The sequence below is a fragment of the Panthera tigris genome, chromosome A3 (assembly GCF_018350195.1).
Source record: "Panthera tigris isolate Pti1 chromosome A3, P.tigris_Pti1_mat1.1, whole genome shotgun sequence".
In the NCBI taxonomy this organism is placed as follows: Eukaryota; Metazoa; Chordata; class Mammalia; order Carnivora; family Felidae; genus Panthera; species Panthera tigris.
In genome coordinates this window covers 89,451,707-89,473,238 of record NC_056662.1, presented here as the reverse complement: position 1 = coordinate 89,473,238, position 21,532 = coordinate 89,451,707, and the positions used below count along the sequence as shown (strand labels likewise).

Below are 21,532 nucleotides of genomic sequence, written 5' to 3'. Positions count from 1 at the left end.
TATCCCAGGCCCTGTTCTCGGCGTGCCTCCTGCTTCTCGGCGGGCCTCCTGCTACAGCAGTTGGCTTGGCTAGGCTCCAGTGATCAGCTGCCCCCAGGATAAATGTGAGCTCTTGCCATCCATCCAGTAGATGGATGATTTGTACTTACCTTACCCAGCTATAGTCATAGATGGATAGGACAACCCAAACATTTTGGAGGTATGTCTTGAATCTCTTGTTTTCTAAAATACTATAGGGTGGACATGAGATGTAAGGCCAGCCTCCACGAAAGGCTTTACATTTATTCTGGTCAGCCTAGACTGACTCATCTCCTGTCATCTTCAATTCTATTTATTCTTTTAACCCTAACCTCAGACCCTGCTTCTGCCACTTCCCCCACTCCTGCTTTTTATAAACCTAGAAAATCTCTCCCCTTTCAGCCCTCGTGGCCCTTCCTCTTTTCTTCTTATCCCCTTTCCCTTATTCTCCCATCCAACTTTTGGTTCTTTCTCATGCAGACTTTTATCCCAACCCCCACCAAAGAAAACCCCCAGTTAACAGTATCTCAGAACTAAAAAGTCTTCTTTATTTCTCATCTATTAATTATGTTTATTATGTTTTATTAAGTTTTAAAATACATCTGAATAAATAGAGAAATTTATATCTATCTATCTATATATGGATAAATGGCTGGTACCCAGAGTGGTACCAACAAACGTAGCAGCTCTTATATTGCATAGCCATAGTATCGAGCAATTTCCATATCTTTTTCCCTCTCAATGAAAAACTGCACTTTCCCCAAAGAGGTGTATTTGGCTGCATTCTCACGCTCTTGTTGGGCCTGCCGCTTCATGGCCTCTCGCTCTGGCCTCTGTTCTTTTGTGATGGGCTTCGACATTACTGGCTCGGGAACATTGGGTTTTCTCCATGGAATAGGTTGAAAGCAGAAGTCTTGGAGTAGAAATTGATTGTGAGGTTTGGGTGGGGACTGGAGTTTGGTCACAGCAGTAGGAATGGGTTCCTGCTGGAGAGAGGTGCAGGATGACGTTTTGTAGGGTGCAGGTCTGGATGCAGCAGAGTGAGGGACACTAGGCCGGGTAGGGTTGGTCAAACCTGGTCGGGTTGGATTGGTTGAAATTGGCCGAGCTGGTCTGGCAGGACCTGTCAAGGAGACAGGGGTTGGCCGGGATGAATTGACTGCAATAGGTTGAGCTGAGCTAGTGGACCCTGGCCGGGCAGGGTAAGCCACAGCAGACCGACGTGAGGCCAGAGAGTGTGGCCTCCGAAGAACAGGTCGAGCTTGAGGCTTCTCCAAGGTTGGAAAAGGCAAAGGCACCAACTTGACCTTCCCAGGAGGTGGCAGCTCATACTGGGATGGAGATGGACACTCTGTGTCAGCACCACTGTCTTGTTTCTGGACTTTGACTTTATTTTTCTCAGGACCTTTACCCTCACGTGGGGTATCCAGCCATCGTTTGATAACTGGGGATGGCTGGGCAACTTTAGGGTTGCTGGAGTTTCCCAGGGCCCAGGAGGAAGAGAGTCTGATTTTCTTATCACTCTTTTTCCCCAGCGCGTGAAAAATCTGTACGGACTCCAACATGTGCATGCCTAGGCAGCTTCGAGGCTTTTTAAAGGTCTCTTGGCTAAACTCAGGTTGATTTCTCCTCCGCTTCATCTTGGGAATGGTTGGCTTCTCTTCTGCCTTGACTGTGTTCCCTGACTGCTTACTCTCTTCAGCTTTCTTGGGGTTGTTTTCTCTGCTCCTTTTGGTCTTTTCCTGCCCATGGCTCTTAGTTTTGCTGATCCTGCTGGATGCAGCTTTCTGAGATTTGCTGTTGGAATGCTTAGCTGCATTCACACGAGCCCTGTCACTATCTCCAGCATTGCAAATAACCACTTCTCCCCCTAACAGGCATCCTGGGTCCTTTGGCTGGATTTTGGTCTTGGGAACACCATTAATAGTCTCAGCAGCTTTGTGTTTATTCTTCCTGGCTTGATCAGAGGACAACTTTATGACACTTGACTTTTCTTGCACTTCATTCAACTTGATGATTCTGGTATCTTTGGCATTGATCACCTTGGGACCTTTGGGTTGATCAAGGTCGTTCAAGGAATTAAAGAGCTGGGGAAGATGAATATCCTCCACTAGAGTAGTGATGTCTGAGAAACCACCACTAGATTCAATCCCATTTTCAAGGGTCCCTTGGTCCTCAAGACTCATGCCATTTTTTCCCAGATCAGTGTTTTCAGAACCAGACTGCTCCTCTTGGCCAAGGGGATCAATGCAGGCCAGGAGCTGGTGAATGTCAGGAATTTCTAAAGGAAGTAGTGGAGGATCTTGATTTTCTAATGGGATCTGGTAGGCATCCAGAGGCTTTGAAAGCTTGGTTTTAGTATCATTCAAATTCTTATTCTCAGTTTGTTCCTGGCTTGGAGCTGGAGGCAGTGCCAGCAGATTACTGGAACTCTGGACAGGAGCTATCACTGAGATGTCTCCAAGCTCAGGAGGTGGGTTGCTTTCAAGTACCTGGATATTTCTGCTACTGCAGGACTTGGGGAATTCTGGAGTTTGTGGCAGACAAAATGTCTGACTTGGAGATTGCAATCCCAGGGAAGTCTCCATCCCCAGGGAAGTCTCCATCACTACAAAGAAATCAAGGAAGAAGTCATTCCTTGGTAAGTGAGATGCTCCCCCAGACACCAAGACAGAAATCATGCACCTTCCAGCAATAGGCAAGGCGGTTCTACCAGCTCTTCTTAAGGATCATGGACAGAACCCTGTGCGAGGAGATGGGAGATGACTTCTAGTTCTTACCAGTGATCATTTGATGTCATTGATTCTTGCTTTTCTTTGTATTTTATACAAAGTTTAAGTAAAATAAGAGGCTAAAGTGGTTTTTAAATTATGAAATGTTTCTACAAAGCCTATAGAATCCTTGCAATTCTCCCCACTTTCCTTAGAGAATAAGAACACTTCACACCATGGACTAGGAGAGGGAATGGAGCTCTTTCTGATAAAATATATAAGGATAGATTCTTTGCCTGCTTGCTTTGGACAGCATCTCGGAACACAAGGTCTTAAATCCTGGTGTAAATTAAGGAAGTGAGGGAAAGTTAAACTGGCACTATCACAATAAGAGTTCCGAAATGCTTTCCAAAGAGACTGAAACAATAGATCAGGGAAGGGAGTTCATTACAGTGTGGTGGTACAGGAGACTGATCAGCTAGAGCAGTGAAAAGTGTGGTAGCCCTTGTGTATGCACTTGGGGTCCTTGTACCTGTAGCATAGATGGCCATTTCAGTGTCCCACCTTCCCACCCCTATTTAGTGTTCTTATACAGAGTCTGAAAATGGAGAGCACTGAGTGAGGGTAGTGGTTATTAAAGTCTCAGGACTTAAATTCTGCTTCTCTGTGGATTCACTACTACTTGGCTGAAGATTTGACCCTGTTTTTGAATGCCGACCTTAATTCTTTCCCTCTTGCTATTTCTACTCACCTTGAAAACTTGTTTCTGTGATGGGTTGAGCAGATACAGAGTAGTAGATTCCAGAGGTGGAGGCTGGTGGTGGGACATTTGTGGGCTGAACCTCCTTTAGTACCATGACCATTTCTGGTTGGGGGGCAGAGGCCTTACTTCCCATGTATGACACAGAGCCATAGGACTGCAGGTAGGGACCAAGTTCTCCAGACAGTAGAGGTCCCAGTGTGCCTTGATTATAGTAATATACCTGGCTTCCTTCCTGGTAGGGAAGTGATAGGCTGTGTCCCCGATTTGGAATCTGAGATGGTGTTCCCTGAACAAGGCTGGCAGAAAGTGATGGATACAGAGGGACCATGTTATTGGCCTCTGAAGTTTTATCATACTGGGCTGCCATAGATATGGAAGAAACAGCCGTGTCCTGGTCAGTGACAGTCACAGTGAAGTCTCCAAGTGAAGATGACTTCTTTTCAGTGCTCCCTGTGCTATCCCACTCAAAAATACCTGGATAGGAAGCAGCTGAAGTGGAGATCTGGCTCTGGGCAGTAACTCCAGACAACATAGTTGTACTGGAATGTTGGTAAAGGTAGGCACTACCCATGAGTGGCTGGAAAGAAGTGCCAGAAGCTGATGGCAGTAGCCATGCCGAACTGACTGCTGGAGCAGAGACTCTGGAGAAGCTGTAGACACTTCCTGCTAGGGAAGCTGCATTGCTCACCACAGGGAGAGAGAGCTGCAGAGAGTTTGGAGTTCCAAGTAAAGATGGATTTTGGAAATTTTCTGTAGGGAACAAGAGGGTTATGAAGAATCAGGGAGATGGATCAATTCTCACTATGTTTGAGGAAACATATTATCTTAAAGTTGTTGCTACCAAGAAGCCTCTAATACCAATAGTTGCTGAGATACCAAAAATCAAACCATTTAAGATGGTTGTAAGGGCTGAAGTAGCTTGGTAGGTACCCTTCTATATTAACTGCCTGTGCTCCCAACTTGGGCACAGATGTGTGGAAGACCCAGGTGGTGTGCTTCGTACATCATTCCATAAGCAAGAAGCAACCTTCTCCCTGCCCTGTCTTTCCCTTGAGCCTACACCAGCTCACATACTGTTTCCTAGAAGTGTTATCCACTCACATACTGTTTCCTAGAAGTGAAGCACTTCCATCTTCGGAGGTCCTTAGAGAACCTCTGTTCTATATTCTCATTTCACGAGTGAGGAAACTGAGGCCAGGGAGGTCAGACTGACTTGTTCAAGTTCTCCCATTATGTTAGGTCTCATTACCAGGTTATAAAAACTAATAATCGTGACATCCTTGCCAGGACCCTACTCTGAGCATTATGCTGCCAGAAACCAGGAGAAATACAATGAATGTAGATCCTCCCCCGTTAGAAACTGATACAGCTATTACCATTGTAATCTTCAGGGTCTTGTTTTGCTTGTGCAGTTCGCATACAGCTCAGTCCAGCTGGTAAATTCAAAGGGTCATTCGTGGGGCTCCTGGTTGGCTCAGTCAGAGGAGCATGTGACTCTTGATCTCGGGGTTGTGAGTTTGAGCTCCACGTTGGGTATAGAGATTACTTAAAAATAAAACCTTTTTTTTTTTTTTAAGGGTCATTCTTCTTAAGCCTGGTTTCTGATCCTACCTCATAATGACTACCTGAAACTAAGTTTCTCAAAAAGTGCTTTTTGATAGAATCAAGTTATTTAAGCTGTCTCTGTGCTTCAGTTTACTCATCTATAAAGTGGTTGTAATAGTAACAACAACAATGGCAGTAGTAATAATTCGCACATGAATAAAAGTGATACATTACATATGATTTATATGAAGGAAGATATGTTCTGAAAAGACAGAAAAATCATGAAAAACACACATTACAGAACTAAGAAGAAATATATAGATATTAATGAAAACTGGGATATGTAGCAAGCATCAAGGCATAATAAGTTTACTGATATAACAAGTTCTTTATCATACATACAATATTACAGAAGTGAATATTGCCTACCCAATTTTGCTGAATACTACTAAACAAAATGGAGCCCACAACAACAGAAGGTGATTTTGAATGAATTCCTAACCAGGACATACAGACAAGGATAGATCAGTAAAAACTGCATAACAAGCAGCAAATGCCATAAATGTGAATGAATAGGTAGCCACAACTTTTGTAGACAAGTATTACAATGAAATCTGGTACAAAGCAGAGAGGAAAATAAGTGTAAAGGAATTGTTACTGCACTCAGTCCCATTTTCCCCAATATTACCCAGCAAGTAACAGATACTAAGTCTAATACAAATGTATATTTCAATATAATCATATAACAAAAGGAAGAACATTTAAAAAGCATCATGAAGGTTTTTCTATTTATCTAAAAATATATTTTAATCATCTTCAGCATTCAGGAAAATGTCATCCCCGAAGCCTATAAAAAAACACCATCGCTGAAATCAAACAAACAGACAAAAATGTTTAATGTAAGAAAACCCAAAGGACTCTACAAAATTGTTTTAGATAAATGTGGAATTAGGGATGTGGGGCTTGACTTTTCTTCTTAGGTTGCTGAGCTATGAAAACAGATGTGTGCTCCATGTTGGGAAGAAAGTAACTGAAAAGATGAAAGGAAGCCTTGACTTGGAACCTACTTATCACACAAAGGAATTAGTCCTTATGATTCAGTCTAGGAGATACCAATTTTTAGATAAACTGAGTCTTGTTTTTAATAGGCAAAACACCTACATGGCTTAAAAAAGCAGAATGAAATAAAACTGAATATTCGGTTTCCTCCAGCCTCTTAGATACCCACTTTTATTAAGTTCTTGGATAAGAAGCATCATTTCTTTTTTTTTTTAAGAAGCATCATTTCTAAAGCATATTTCTTAAAATGTTTACATTCAAAACTTTTCAGTGCCATCTGTGTTCAGAGAGGCAATACAAAAAAGCAAGCAAACAACTGAGTACGACCTTTCTGTAAGTTGCTTTTCCTGGTGATGCCCAATTCCGGCCTTACTTTCCTTCCTAGTCTCTTAATGTAAGTATTAGCTAAAATCAACTTGGTTTTGACCTGCTCTAAGCAGATTTCATTTTATGCTCTTTCTGCTTTAATTTAAAATCTTTGGTTTCCTTCAATATTCCACCCTAAACTACCTCTTCCCCCACCCTCTCCCCTTGAGAGCGCCTCTATGCTCTTTCCTTTCATTCTTATATTTTCCCCTCCTCCTTGGTTCCTGGTAGCCTGTGCTGAGGGAAACAATCCTAAACTTCCTTACCTTTCAAGACTTGCCTCCCTAGAGCCCACTCTCCTCCATCCTCTTTTCCTGTTTTCCCTTTACACCTACATTAGTTAGAAAACACGTGAATTTGACTTTTTGAGCAGCACTAAATTAAAAATACTAAAGTTAAAATATTAGTGGAGGAACTGTTAACAGATGAAATATCTTGGTAAATGTTGCTAGTTTTCTACAAAACCTAGGTTTTCTCTCTTTCTGTTGAAACACTCTTCAACAAGCCTCTGATTTCATTTTCGACATGGGTGCCTTTTAAGACTCAGTATTAGAAAAGAAAGGGACCAGAGAGAACAACCAATCTAACATCCTCATATAACAGATGAAGAAAAAACAGGTTTCAGGAGTCAATGACTTGTCCAAAGTCACACAGGTAATAAATGCCAAAGTCAAAACTGAAGTGAGGTCTCCAGAGTTTTAGTTCAATACTTTCTCCCATGATTCTATGCTATTTTGAATCTACTACTACATTTAGGGGCAAAAATAAAATCTAATGAAAAACTTTTAAGTTTCTTTCCTTACCAGACATGGTCAGAGAAGAGGAAACATCAACTCCGGATACAAGGGATGAGGAGACGATACTGGAGGATGTCTGAGTGGCTGAAGCCGAAGAGTGCATGTGTCCAGTACGAAGGTCACCGGTCACTGGTCACTGGTCACTGGTCACTTGCGATGATCCAAATTTATTTACAGGTGACTCCATGGAAACCCCAAGATTCCACCAGGTGGTGGGGGTTTGGTGGGAGAATGATGTCACAAAGCAGGCAGTTTAAAGGTACGAGGTAGCCAATAGGGAGGTCAGATTCCCAACAAGAAGACGGGATTGGTGGAAGGAGTGGCAGGAGAACTAAAACAACACCTAAGTGGTACCTAATCCTATAAGACAGATGTGATAGTCTCACTTTCTCTCACATTCTTATCTTAGGGAAATCATCTCAATGTTTCTTAGAGGTGTTCATTAATATAACGAATAGTTATTCATAGTCTATGTATTATATTTTATCATCTGTATTCTACATTTACAATTATATATCCAGTTAACTAACATCCTTAGAAAGGAAAGGCACATCTAGGTTGAACAATTAAAGGGGCTCTGAAATAATATTAGTGGATCTGATTAGTAAACTTACTGCAGCTTTTAAGAAGCAAAGGAAGGAATTAAGGAATTCTTTTTGTAACTTGGTTAAAGAGTAGGGTGAAGTTTGTTCAGTGCTTCAGTGAAGTTTGTGGGGAACAATGTGGTGCAAGGCTCGTCTCCTTGAATCCTACCTTCCTTGGACTGGGCTGTGCTGGGCAAGGTTGAATTTAGATCTCTCTTCTCCTCTCCTTCATCACAGGCATTGTTTGTGGGAGGGGTCTTGATCTTGCATTCTTACACTCATGGATGTTACTTCCTGTCAACCTCCAGCAGCAGGAGTCTTTTGTTCAGTGCCTGATGCTTTGCAGAATGAATTCTGCCCGTTAGAAGCAAATACCAGAGAGTCGGAAGACACAGATGATTGCAGATCTTTCCTTTTCCAGCATTTGGTTGCAATTCTTTTTGCCCATAATTTGCTCCCTCCATCTCTGGGCCACACAGGCATCCTGCAATCCCATCCAGCTGTTTTATACGTGAGAGGCATTCCGGGCATTCAGGGTACTTTCCCTTTCTCATTCTCACATAAGTGTATCCAGTGTGGCAGTTACCATAGCCTCTTCCCCTCTTGCAAACAGCCACTGTAGAATCTTGGGCCTCTAGGATTCTCTGCCTGCCATGCTTGGGTGCAAGATCAGGCAAAATGAAGAGTACAATAGTTTACAGAAAGAAGAGGACATTCATTGAGAATAGGGAACATGCAAAGTGAAAGGGTACAGGAAAAAAGAGCCTCGTGTGGATTTTGGGTTTCTGTGAGAAACAAGTTGACACATTTTGGCCTCATTTTATAGTAACAGAACATGCAATTATATACATATAAGTGTAAATCCGTACTTATATATTAACATAATATTGACACAACAATGATAATATCAATGCATATATAATATATTGATTATAATATAACATATAACATATATGAGTATTTAATATCTTATATTCGTTAAATAAATATATTTATTTATGTAACTAGATAGTGCAGCATTTGCCATGAATTCTGTACACTAAAAAGAATAATCTTAAATATATTTTTTCACTTTGTTTTGTGTCATATTACCTCATTTATATCATTGATCGGTATGTTCACAGGATATAAGTTGTTTTTAAATGCTCCATTTTTTCTATATTTTTTCCCTTGTATTTTTAAGGTATCCAGCATTGTAAGACATATCGCATGTTTTTCTCTTGATGATTCTTTTGAAGCATCATGAACTAATCAACCTGCTGGATTTTGTGGAGACACTTAAAAAGGGTCCATGAGAAAGGCCCTGTGGTGAGTTACACTGTGCACCCAAGCATAAGGAAGATGTCTGCAGCCAGCTGGAACTGGCCTGGATTACCTCTGTTTTTGTTCCCCGGGTTAGTACTTTTCTTACTAACCACTCTTGTCCCTGTGATGAAGTGAGTTAGTTCTGAACTGCTAATGCTTTTTATGTGAAGTAAGCTGGTTTGGGGGAGGAAATCTATGGATCAAGTCATTTTCCTCAGTGGTAAGCTTTTAGGAGTGCCCAGATCAGCCTACCTATGGACTTTTCTGGGCCAAAGAGTACCTGTGGCCAAAGAGTAGGAGGTACGTGATAGAAGATGCCAAGAGCCCACAAGAAGATAGCTCACAGGTGGTACCTCCAGAGACAATGTTTCATTTATAGGCCTACTTTTCCTATTATGAGATATGAGTTTGTTCAGTGATGGGGGATGATGCTTATCTGAGAAGAAATTGTGAGGGGTGTTGCAGCATAGAGATATGGCTTAAGCTTATAAATGTTTTCCAGCGTTTTTTTCTCTAAGACTCATACCTCAAATAGCCTACCTCTATGATATTAGTATATAATGTGAGGCTAACAATATATAGGAAATAATAGGCAAGCCAGACCAGTTTCTCTTTTCTCTATGTTCCTATGGAAATCAAGGGAATCTATAGCTACTGCAGGTTAGGGTGAGTGCTGTAAGGTTGGAGGAAGTGTAGTAACACAAATTGTGGTAGCAGTGAAATATTTACATATTAAAATATCTAGTTCCAACATTCAGTTCTACTTAAGCAGACCCTTAGTTAGGCCTTTCCTGGCTCCCAGCCTCTCTATCTTCTCTCCAGATTTTCAGCCATTTGACTTAACCTACAGAATCATCTTAATTTCTAAAATGGAGGAGGAATAACCTAAAAAGCTTTAGTCAAACACTCTGGAACTTAGCATCAAGCCCTATCCTGACCTAAAGTCTTATATTTGTGGTTAGAGTATGGTCTTATCCTATAGACCCTCTTCCTGCATTTTGCAGACATTGGGATAAATAGGACTTGTCTTGGTGTAACATATCCAGTCCATCTGCTACTGCTACTGCTCTCCTTTACTTCCCCTTTTGTTACTTTTTGACTGGGATAAGACTAGAATCCCTCAAACACCAAAGGTTTGGTACCTGGGGCCCTACCAGATACTAGTAGATTTTGTTAGTGTCAACTACTCAGCTGTTTGGTGTTCCAAATATCCCTTGCTCCTATATTTTCCATTCCAGTATACTACATATCTATTAAGGCATTCTTTTCTTTTCTTTTTTTTCTTTTTTTAGAGACAGAGAGTGAGTGGAGGAGAGGGGCAGAAGGAGAGGGAGAGAGAAAGAGAGACGGGGAGAGAGGGAGAGAGGGAGAGAGGGAGAGAGGGAGAGAGGGAGAGAGGGAGAGAGGGAGAGAGGGAGAGAGAGAGAGAGAGAGAGAGAGAGAGAGAGAGAGAGAGAGAATCTTAAGCAGCATCCATGCTCAGCACGGCCTGATGCAGGGCTACATCCCACGACCCTGGGATCATGACTCAAGCCAAAATCAAGAGTCAGATGCTCAACTGACTGAGCCACCCAGGCATCCCAAGGTACTCTTTTACCTCATGTTGGACCTACTCCCATCCAAAGGCCTACTCTTTTCTAGTTCCCATATTTTCTGGAAATCCTGTTATGCCTACATCTGGATTTTCTTGCGTGAACTATAACTGAGTTTGTGTCTTGTAGCAAATTAGAAGTGCAAGACCAGGGGTGCCTGGGTGGCTCAGTCGGTTGAGCAACTGACTCTTGGTTCTCTTTAGTTCATGATCTGACAGTTCGTGAGTGCAAGCCCCACATTGGGCTTCATGCTGACAGTGCATAGCCTGCTTGGGATTCTCTCTTTCCATATTTCTATGCCCCTCTCCTGCTCACTCTCTCTGTCTCTCAAAATAAATAAATAAAATTTAAAAATTAAAAAAGAAGAAGTGCAAGACCAATATACCTTATGGTTTCTGATAGACTTACGTCACATTTTATATATTCTCATGTCTGTAGATATATGTACCATTCATACTTTTTGGCCACTGAATGCCTATTGAATATTGTTTTTTTTTAAAAAATAAATTCCAAAAGAATATTTTATGATTTAGCACCAAATTTGAATGTGTCTATTTGTAAGTGTGCTAACTTACACCTTTTCTTTTTCCAAATAGCAATTTGCTAATATTGACCTGTTTTAAATTATGTGTAAGTTTTCCGAATTGTAAATGCTTGTGGATTGAAACTTGATTAGAATATGACTGTCCCAGAAACATTAAAGATAGTGATCTTTTTATCCATTCATTTGATCATTTATTCAATAACTCTGACCTTTCTGGCCCTCAGTTTACCCAGTACCAGACTACTAAGTGTATGTAAGACACTTTCACAAGTTAGAAACTAATGAATACAAATAAAAAATTAGCTATTATAATTATCTACAGTTTAACCTGGAATTAGTACTCTAGTCTGTCTCCATACCTACTGTAGGACATGCTGTCCTTTTCTGTTTAAATTATAGCAGAATTCAGACTTTTTCTAGTAGGTACAGTTCCCTATGCCTGACACTGTGTGGAAATCTTAGACTTGAGCTTCCACTCCTGTCTTTCAGTCTGTTTGTTTGTTGTATTTTCTAAAACCCTACAGACCTAAGGTCAACCTCTAATGTGATACCTGGTGCATGATAAGAACCCAATAAAAGTTTCACTGTGAGTGGGAATGTAGGTTGATACAATATTTTTGGAGGGTAATGTGGAAGTATCCTTCCAAATTTTAATCCAACATATCATTCATTCCAGAAATTGTACTTCTAGGGATTTAGATATAGTTGTATACATATATAAGGGCATTCATACTGCAGCCTGTTACAGAGGACCAAAAAAACACCTGAAAACAATTATTGGACTGGTTATATACATTATGGCTCTTATAATCAATGAAATACTATGCAAAGCAGGCATTAAAAATAATAGAGTGGATGTATGCATAAACTGACTGGGAAAATCAGTACCCAAGATATACTGTAGGATATGTATACTATACTGCTTTTGTACAAAATGAAAGATATCCATATATTTACAAATAAACATATATACATATATATATATATATATATATATATATATATATATATATATACACAATAAGTATGAATGTAAGCAGTTGGAAAATACCTGGAAGAACCACACAAGGAACTGGGGCACTGGGACTTAACCCTCATTCCATGTCCTGTACTATTTGAATTCTGGTGTCTACATGCTCATCGAACCTGCGCTACCGACCCCCAGCTTAGGAGGGCACTGTCGCTCTCTGACTCCTGTTTACTACTCAAACTTCTCCGTCAGCCAGCGTGGTGACGTCATCACGACTGTCGGTGGCGCGTGCGCAGTTGCAAGGGGCCTGGGAACTGCGTGGGTTGCTGCCTAGGCGCTTCCGCTCCGGGATCTTGTTCTGGCACCGTAGGCGCTGGACTGGCGGCTTTGGCTCTCTTGCTGTTGGGTGGGAGGCATCTTGGGGCCTACATGAGCCAGTGGCATCATGCCCGCGGCGGCTGGGGCCAAGGACGCGCGTACTCTGGACGTCGCTCCACCAAGAAGAGGGGCGGAAACCACGTCCCGGAAAGGTAATCTGCCCTGGCCCCTGGGCGTGGCCCTCCACTTGGGCGCTCGGCGGCCTGGGCTCCATGTCTTGTGGTCTCTTACCTGTATCTGTCCCCGCGACGCGCTTGGCCCGTCCACCCAAGCTGGGAGGCATGGATCCTCACGCTGCTCCGCCCACAGCAACTGGGTTCTGATTTCTCCCCCCATTCCGTTAAAAGCGAGGCTCTGGCCATTGCTTCTCTGTTAAAATGCACAGGAATGGCTTTTTAAGATGGGACTGACTGCCAGTGTCGGGGACACCCCTTAATTACCAAATTGGAGTCTCCCTCAGTTCCTCGAGCTGTGTTGTTTTGACACAGCAAACGTGAGTAATGAGGACCAAGTTTGAGTGGAAAAAAAACCACCAGTACATCCAAACTTTCCTCCGAAAAAGTTGATTTATATTGTTTCCAGCAATCACAGAGGGCATAGGTTTGCTTCCTAACACGTTTCATTTGAAATAGCTTCTTCTGTGCAAATGATTAATTTTAAGACTTTGCTCATGTGTGCATTGAACTCTTTTATTCCTTGAAATCTTCCTTTCCTCCCATCTCCTACATCAAGTCCCCTTCATTTTATCTCCTGAATATCTTTACTCTGTCAGCATCCTAATACAGAACTTGCCTGATCTATTGCGGTTAGGTCCTAAGTAGTGTACGTATATCTAACTCTTGTCTCTTTCCAATCCATTCTTCACACAAGAAGTCTTGTTATTTATTTTTATTTTTTTAAATTTTAATGTTTTTTTAAATTTATTCTTGAAAGAGAGAGCATGAGCGAGGGAAGGGCAGAGAGAGAGAGGGACACAGAATCTGAAGCAGACTCCAGGCTCTGAGCTGTCAACACAGCGCCCGACGTGGGGCTCGAACTCATGAGCTGTGAGATCATGACCTGAGCCAAAGTTGGACGCTCAACCGACTGAGCCACCCAGGCACCCCACAGGAAGTCTTTTTAATAGACTAGTTGGACTATTGCCCATAAACATCAATCAAAAACATGGTTTGAAGAATAAAAAGAAACTCTTTACCATGGTCTTTAAGAGTCTGCAGAGACTAGACTCTTCCCTTGCTTTTCTAGCCCCATCTTGTGCCACTTCTGTCCTCGCTTTCTATGCTTCAGCTATACTGAATTCACCTTAGTTAACTAGCTCATCCTACAGAAGTCAGCTCAAATATGACTTCACTGTGACTCCTAACGTTATTAAGTGAAGTTCACAGTCCCTTTTCTATCAGGTTTTCTTTTAAAATGTGAACTTGAAGTTCCCTACTGACTGCATTTGATGGCACCAGTTGTGTAAGGACTGAAAATAAACTGTCAAGTCAAAGAATTGAATTTAAACTTTTAATCAACAGCTATACAGTAATGACACCAGAGTATTCAGGACTGGGCTAGGTTTTATCGGGGATACGAAAATACTGGACAAGTCTGGTTTTCGATGTTCCTTATTTGTTGAGACCTGTGCACTGTTTTGTTGCCTGTGTCTAGAAAAGTATAAGTTGTTACTAGGTGGGGTTGAGTCCATGGAACAGCAAAATTCAAAGCAGGGAGAAGAGGGGAACGTCTGTGTGGGCTATGGTGTCCATTTACAAGGAGCCATCATTCTATGCTGGGGTACAGGCTAACATAAAATTCGGCTAACAAAAAATGTATTAATAGGTGGAAAGACTATCTTCCAGTTGGACAACGGATGCCTGGGACTCGTTTCATTGCTTTCAAAGTTCCTTTGAAAAAGGTAAGCAAAAGTTAATTCAGTATTCTTTCACAAATCTGAATTCATGATATAGAATGCTGGTTCTCAACCCTGACATGCTCCATCTTCCCTTTTTTTTTTTTTTTTTAAGTTTTTATTCATTATTTTTCATTTTTATTTTTTTAGTAATCTACCCAGTGCAGGGGCCAAATGCATGACTCTGTGGTCAAGAGTCGCTTGCTCTTCTGAGTGAGCAGCCAGGCACCCCTCCATTTTCCCTTTTTAATAACAAGTACGTTGTGTATCCCCTTTAGTATCCTGAAATAGTTATAGTTAAATACTACTTCGCTACTTAATTTTAAAGAAAAAAAGTCAACCTATGCTCTAGTTATAATGTAAACACTAAATAAGATAAAGTAACTTACAGTAAAGTAATATGTAATTAATTTCAATATGTAAATGTTTGGGCATGACTATATTAGAAATAAAAAAGTAGTTGGTTACTTGCAGCATGAATACAAACACTGCAAATGCAGACCGATCTAGGTGGGTTTTACTGCCTGTCAGAAATTTCCATGATAGTGAACAGCTCTTAGTAGATTTTCAAATAAAACAAAGTGCAATTTTTACGTGACTGAAACGTGATTACTATCTTGGAAAATGCAATGTACTTTAAAACTCTGCAGAAAACCTCTTGTGTTTATTTGTGAAATGGAGTTAGGTTCTAAGGCTTAGACAACTGTGCGCAGTTTTTCACCTATATGAGGTGTTGAATAGGACATTCAAAAGTCATTCAGGTGTGAGACACATTTGTAGGACTGTTCTGAATTTGGCAAGATTTCTAGCATCTGTGACCCCCATTTACTAAATGGTAGACTACTTCACTCCCATCATCATAACTAAAAAATAAAAAGCCCTTGATTAGCAAGGTCGCGATTTCAGCATGGAAACTCTGAAAACTGTGTCTTTGTTAGAACTGAGGAAGGAATAGGTGAGGAAAGCATTTGACCAATATAAAAAAGGTAAGAAGAGACTCATGAAACTGCCCGGCATAGCATGGATTGGTTTCTGGAAAAGCCACTTTGAATGTGTTGAGATTTTATTTAATTTGTGACTCATAGGTCAGGGTTCCTTTTTCATCTACTGTGTCAGTTCTTCTGCATCTCTGGACTTAAAAACTAGTCTTCTCATAAAGATAATCTTATGGCTCTTATTCACATCCATCAACACCAAGCATAATGTTTGGCATATAGTAAACGTTAACAAATATTTATTGAATGGACATTCCCAGCCCCCATTTGGAGCTGCTGCGAATTATCTCCTATATTCCTCCTTTTCTCTGTGCAGTTGTCCTGATTCCTCAACTCCTTACCCAATGGTCTCTAAAAGTGGATTCCCGAGCTTCCACAAGGGCCCCTGCTTAGCCCCTTGCCTGAAAGTACACCAGCAAGGTAGACAACAGGAAGACTCTTCTGTTTCCCTTCCTCCACACAGCCACAGATCTTTCCTGTATGATGTCATGACAAAAAGCCTCCTCCTAGCTCTGTATACTCAGGTTATCTGGCTCAGCATTGGGATTGTTTAGGCACTGTACAGGGGATTACAGAGCTGCATACCCCCCCCCCACCCCCCCCCGAGTGCAGTTCCTTTTCATGCTGTAGAGTTAGGAAGCAAAACGTGACATTGAGTTCCTGTGTGTTTTATGGAAGTCACCCAAAGAAAAGCAGTCACTTGACAGTCACTTCTTATGCATACTGGAATATGAAATAGAGTATGTCAAGTGTCACATGAATGCCATGGCAAGAAATACCTAGGAATTCAAAGGAGGGGGAAATGGTAACAGACAGGAAGGCTTTCTAAAGTTAGTTGTTGTTCACATGACTGGACAGGATATTTGATTCATCAGCTCCAAGTCTGCAAGAAGCTTACTGGAGAGATTATATGCCTCATTGTAATTAATATACTCTTCAACACTTTTACAGTTTTACATGGAAGACTTAATATCATCAAACTGGCAAATCTTCCTAAGTTAACTTATTATAAATTTAACATCATCTCAAATAGATTGATTCTAAAACTCATAGAGAAAAATAAACCTAAATAGCCAGGAAAATTCTGAAAAAGAAGAATACTGGGAGAAGGGGATCATGGAGCCCTGTCAGATAGGAAGCTGTGTTAAAAGTGTTGAGCACAGGCAATTTTTAGGGCAGGGAAACTATTCTGTGTGATACTGTAAGTATAAACACGTGTCGTTATTCTTTGGTCAAAACCAGTAGACTGTACAACACAAAGTGATTTGTAATGTAAATTGTGGACTTTGAAAACGACATGTCCATGTTGGTTCATCGATTGTAACACATGGACCTTACAGGTATGGAATGTCGATGGTGGGGAAAGTTGTGTGGGGTAAAGGAGAGAGGGTGTAAGAAGAAACTCTACTTTCTGCTCAGTTTTGCTCTGAAGCTAAAACTGCTCTAAAAACTAGTCTATTAATTTAAAAAAAGTATGTGGCTGACATTTGAATAACCAAACAGATCAATGAGCAGAGTAGGTGAATAAGCCAAATATGTAAAAGAATATTTAGCAATAGAAGCCACCCTTCATATAGAGAAGTATTCAGGAAGTATTTAGAAGTAGTTATAGATGCGCCAGGTGGAGCCGAAGATTTGCTGGACAGAATTGATGCAGTCTCTGCCTTCTGGCAGTTGCAGTCTGGTTAGGAGATCAACATGAGACAAGTAAACACAGAAATAAATACATAGAAATGAGCTTACTTTCTCCCGCCTCATCTCTGGAAGAAAAGATTGTAATCTAGCTTATAAATTCCAGCAGAGTGGAAACTTTTCTTTGAATCTCATTGTGTGTTAGCATCACAGGGCTTGAATAAATGGAAAAGGATTTTAAGCACATGTTTGCTTTTTCTTTCATTCTAACAGAGTTTTGAAAAGCACCTTGCTCCAGAAGAACGTTTTTCCCCCTTGGATCTTTTTAACAAACTCCAAAAACAGAATGAAGAACTTGGACTGATTATTGACTTAACATACACTCATCGCTATTATAAACCAGAGGTAAATGGAACCTTTAACTGAAAAGGACCGACTTTCCAATACGATAATAATTCTTAGTAATTCAGTAGTTATCATCTTACACTAAGGTGAATCCTGGCTTATTTTCACGGGTAATAGTTCAAAAAAAGGAAGTTAACGGTTTCCTTAAGTACATATTTCTAATTGGTGTCTCAAAATGAGATTAAAGACATGAATTGAACTGTAATGTTGGCTCTGTGTGTCTTAAGAAATTCTATAAGCTTCATGTTCCATATTTTGAAAATGAAATAAATTTTTAGTAAGAATAGCAGCCTAAAAGAAAAGAAGTAAATATCCACTAGCACTTATTTTAAGCAGTTGACTGAGCGTGTAAACATCATGGTAAAAGACCACTATTAGCTCTAAGTTTTATGCTTTCCTTTCCCTAATATCTCTGATAAAAAACAGAACCCCATATAATCTGTTGGCCCATGTGACATATCAGTGTGAGGGAATTATCCTTCTGACCAATTTCATGGCCTTGGACGACAGTAACACTAAACGTTTATTAATACTTGTAGGGGGCCTGGGTGGCTCAGTCGGTTAAGCATCTGACTCTTGGTTTTAGCTCAGTTCATGATCTCACGTTTTGTGAGTTCGAGTCCCGCATCGGGCTCTTTGCTGGCAGTGCGGAGCCTGCTTGGGATTCTCTGTCTCTGTCTCTCTGGTCCTCCTCCCCTGCTCATGCTCTTTCTCTCTCTCAAAATAAATTAAAAAATTTAGAAAATAGATTTGTAAAACAGTTTGCCATCTGAAAAGTACTTTTACATACCTTATCATAGTTAATCTTCACAACAGTCCTTTGCTGATGAAGTATAGTAGTTCTGGTATCTGCTGAGTGCTTGCTCTGCACTAAGCTCAGAGGATAGATGATCACAACTGCTTATCTTACAGATGATGAATCTGAGGCTCAAAAAAGGAAGAATTGACACTTAAATTCAGTTATTCCTGTTTTTGTGTGTGTGTGTGGCCAGTTGTACGTAAATATCATTTTAACCATTCATAAGTGTCTAATTCTGTGGCATTAAATACATTCACAACATTGTGTCACCATCATCGCTGCCTATAACCAAAACTTTTTCATCATCCTAAACAAAAACTGCACTCATTAAACAATCATGTCATTTCCTCTTCCTGCGGAGGTAACCTGTATGCTACTCTCTGGAGTGGAACCATACAATATTTGTCCTTTTGTGTCTCACCTACTTCACTAAACATAATGTTTTCAAGTTTCACACATGTAACAAAATGTCATTCCTTGTCACGGCTGAGTAATATTCCATATTTTGTTTCTCTCTTTACATGTTGATGCACACTTGAGTTGTTTCCACCTTTTGGCTACTGTGAATAATACTGCTGTGAACATTGATGTACCAATAGTTGTTCAGATTCCTGCTTTCACCTCCTTTACATGTCTAGGTAGGAGTGCAGTTATTGGATCATATGGTAGTTCTATGTTTAGAAACCTTTGAGACCACCAAACTTTTCCAGTGTCGTTTTTTGCATGTTTGTTTCTTGGTTTTAATGTTTTATTATTTATTTTTGAGAGAGACAGAGAGAGAGAGAGACACAGAGACAGCATGAGCAGGGGAGGGGCAAAGAGAGAGGGAGACACAGAATCTGAAGCAGGCTCCAGGCTCTGAGCTGTCAGCACAGAGCCTGATGTGAGGCTTGAACTCAAGAACTGTGAGATCATGATCTGAGCTGAAGTCGGACGCTTAACCAACTGAGCCACCCAGGCACCCCTCCAGTGTCATTTTTTAAATAATTACCACAACTTTTAAACATACACAGAAGTAGGCATAATACTGTGGGCATTCATTGTATACCCATGAACTCATCCAGCTTTAATCTTTATTAATTGATGCTGTCGGGTTTCATCTGTACACCTTCTGGTTTCACCCCATTCCATATAATTTTGAAGCATATCCCATGTATTATATAGCATATAATTTCACCTGTACATTTTTTGTATATATATTTAAAATATACGACTTTTATTCCTTACTGTCATTATTTAACATCAAATATCCAGTCAGTGCTCAAATTTTCAGTTCTTCTAAATGTCATAAAAATGTTTTTTAAGAGTTTGAATTAAGGGGCGCCTGGGTGGCTCAGTCGGCTAAGTGTCTGACTTCGGCTCAGGTCATGATCTCATGGTTTGTGAGTTCAAGCCTTGCATCTGGCTCTGTGCTGACAGCTCAGAGCCTGGAGCCTGCTCTGGATTCTGTGTCTCCCTCTCTCTCTCTCTGCCCTTCCCCTGCTTACACTCTGTCTCTCTCTCTCTCTCAAAAATAAATAAACATAAAAAAAGAAAAAAAAGTTTGAATTAAATCCAAATAAGATTCACCCTTTGCTTTTGATTATTAGGTCTCTGAAGTCTTATTTAATCTGTAAGTTCTCCTTCCATGTCTCTCTCACATACTTTTTTTTCCCCCCTTGAGTTTTAATTTTTGAAGAAACCAGTTTGTTCTATCTAGATTTGATGATTTCCTCCCCATGTGTTAACATATTCTTCAGTCTTTTATTTCCTGTAAATTGGTAGTTGGACCCAGAGGCTTGACCAGATTAGACTTATTTTTTATTTTTTTTTGCGAGACAGTTTCATAGGTTATGATGTGTTCTTCTGTGGAGACCGACCTGTAAGTGATTATCTTTTTCTGTGGTATTACAGTCACTGATGACTGATACCCACATGCATTAATTCATTTGGGGCTTCAAAAATAGTGAATTCTGTCCCTTGTTCATTTATTAGCTGGGCATATTTCTATCGAGAGAAGCTTCCCTCATCATCTGTTTGGTTGCCTAGTTGTAGAGGCATGTGCTTCTTTCCTTTTATTTAACAGGTGTCAAAATAATGAGTTGATCCACTAATATCCTCTGATGGTGACCAATGAGTTTTATTTATTTACTTTTTGTACCATTTTGGACTTCAATGAAGTTATTCTCCTTGAGGCACAAATTGAGGCCCGATCTTTGCCCAGTTGGAGCTTCTCTGAGTATGGCTCCTGAATATGACATCAGTTGTTTGTAGGCTTTTTCTGTGATCAGAACTAGGAAATATGTGTTTGTTTTTAATATAAAATAAATCATAGATTCATGCTGGTACTTTCCATTTAAAGTCAGAACCATAGGATTTTCACTTAACCTCTTCTTTTATTGGTATCTAATTTCTCCTGCCCCTGAGAATACCAGCTCTCAACAGTGCCTGAAATTTGCTCAGTCTCACAGTTCAAATCCAAGTTTTTCTGACTCTGTTCTACTATTCTACTTAAATCACAGCGGCTTTATGACTCTCAAAATACAAAATATTAAGTAGAACTATTCATATAATTTTTAGTTTTTATGCATTCATTTAAATGGACTTGGCTTTCAGTTTTGTATCCTATTGACTACCCATTCTGTAGGTTTCATTTCTTTTCCCCCCATTCTGTAGATTTACTAAAAATCAGATGATACTTCCTGGTTGAAGCAGCTTGGGAAAAAATGTCTTTTTTATCAGAATTACTGATAAACTATGTTTATTGTAACCTCTTGGTTTATATTCTGGCTTCTCTAATTTTTAATTCTTTACTTACAAATGAAATAATATGCATTTTCATGGTTTTGCCTTATAGGACTTACCAGAAACTATTCCTTACTTAAAAATTTATACAACTGGGCATCAGGTGCCTGATGATGACACTATTTTTAAATTCAAATGTGCTGTTAATGAGTTTTTGAAGGAAAATAAAGACAATGGTGAGTTTGTTGTTTTTTTTTGTTTTTTTTTTTTCCCCTCTTACTTGAACATTGGTATGCATATTGAATGGGGTTGGAATTTTTAGTTTTAACGTTAGGCCTGTTGTGTTTGATAATGTTAAGGTAGAAACGTCAGATGGTGCTAATAGAGTGAGTTTTTCCTTGTATGGTCACAAATAAACAATTTAGTTTGAAAAGTAGTTTTAATGAAAAAT

The 21,532-nt window shown here is 40.2% G+C and overlaps 2 protein-coding genes and 1 long non-coding RNA gene across 8 annotated transcripts in view; 1 reads left to right on the top strand and 2 right to left on the bottom strand.

Annotated features, from left to right (window-relative positions):
* Positions 1-599: 599 nt before the first annotated feature.
* On the bottom strand, positions 600-8,666 carry CA3H2orf78 (chromosome A3 C2orf78 homolog). 2 transcript variants are annotated; one of them, XM_007083442.2, is made up of 3 exons: positions 7,266-8,666; positions 3,481-4,242; positions 600-2,626 (listed from the first exon to the last, which is right to left on the bottom strand). In XM_007083442.2, the coding sequence occupies exons 1-3, from the start codon at positions 7,360-7,362 to the stop codon at positions 708-710; spliced, it is 2,778 nt and encodes a 925-aa protein (XP_007083504.1). In that variant the 5' UTR covers positions 7,363-8,666; the 3' UTR covers positions 600-707. The 2 variants fall into 2 exon arrangements, with proteins under 2 accessions (XP_007083504.1, XP_042837676.1); XM_042981742.1 differs by having other exon boundaries at positions 3,967-4,242; positions 7,266-8,664.
* The window catches only part of DUSP11 (dual specificity phosphatase 11), a 22,335-nt gene continuing 8,338 nt past the window's right edge, over positions 7,536-21,532 (top strand). Inside the window, exons 1-5 of one of the 4 annotated variants that reach the window (XM_042981744.1) lie at positions 7,536-7,609; positions 9,027-9,237; positions 14,457-14,532; positions 17,427-17,558; positions 21,194-21,317. In XM_042981744.1, the coding sequence (XP_042837678.1) occupies positions 9,185-9,237; positions 14,457-14,532; positions 17,427-17,558; positions 21,194-21,317 (385 nt within the window). In that variant the 5' untranslated portion in view covers positions 7,536-7,609; positions 9,027-9,184. Of the gene's footprint in view, positions 7,610-8,987; positions 9,238-12,411; positions 12,785-14,456; positions 14,533-17,426; positions 17,559-21,193; positions 21,318-21,532 lie in introns of those variants that run through there. The other 3 variants (XM_042981745.1, XM_042981743.1, XM_007083441.3) reach the window with 3 other exon arrangements.
* The window catches only part of LOC122237356, a 26,481-nt gene continuing 19,076 nt past the window's right edge, over positions 14,128-21,532 (bottom strand). The window contains exons 2-3 of one of the 2 annotated variants that reach the window (XR_006215823.1): positions 18,349-18,479; positions 14,128-14,521 (exon numbers count right to left, since the gene is read on the bottom strand). This is a non-coding gene — a long non-coding RNA (uncharacterized LOC122237356). Of the gene's footprint in view, positions 14,522-18,348; positions 18,486-21,532 lie in introns of both variants that reach the window. The other variant, XR_006215824.1, reaches the window with a different exon arrangement.

Excerpts from the sequence above, each read along its gene's own strand:
- CA3H2orf78 (XM_007083442.2), bottom strand. The coding sequence starts at position 7,362 with ATGCACTCTTCGGCTTCAGCCACTCAGACATCCTCCAGTATCGTCTCC. Across the intron at positions 4,243-7,265 it reads CTCTTCTCTGACCATGTCTG|AAAATTTCCAAAATCCATCT; the intron begins GTAAGGAAAGAA and ends TGTTCCCTACAG. Across the intron at positions 2,627-3,480 it reads CACAGAAACAAGTTTTCAAG|TGATGGAGACTTCCCTGGGG; the intron begins GTGAGTAGAAAT and ends ATTTCTTTGTAG.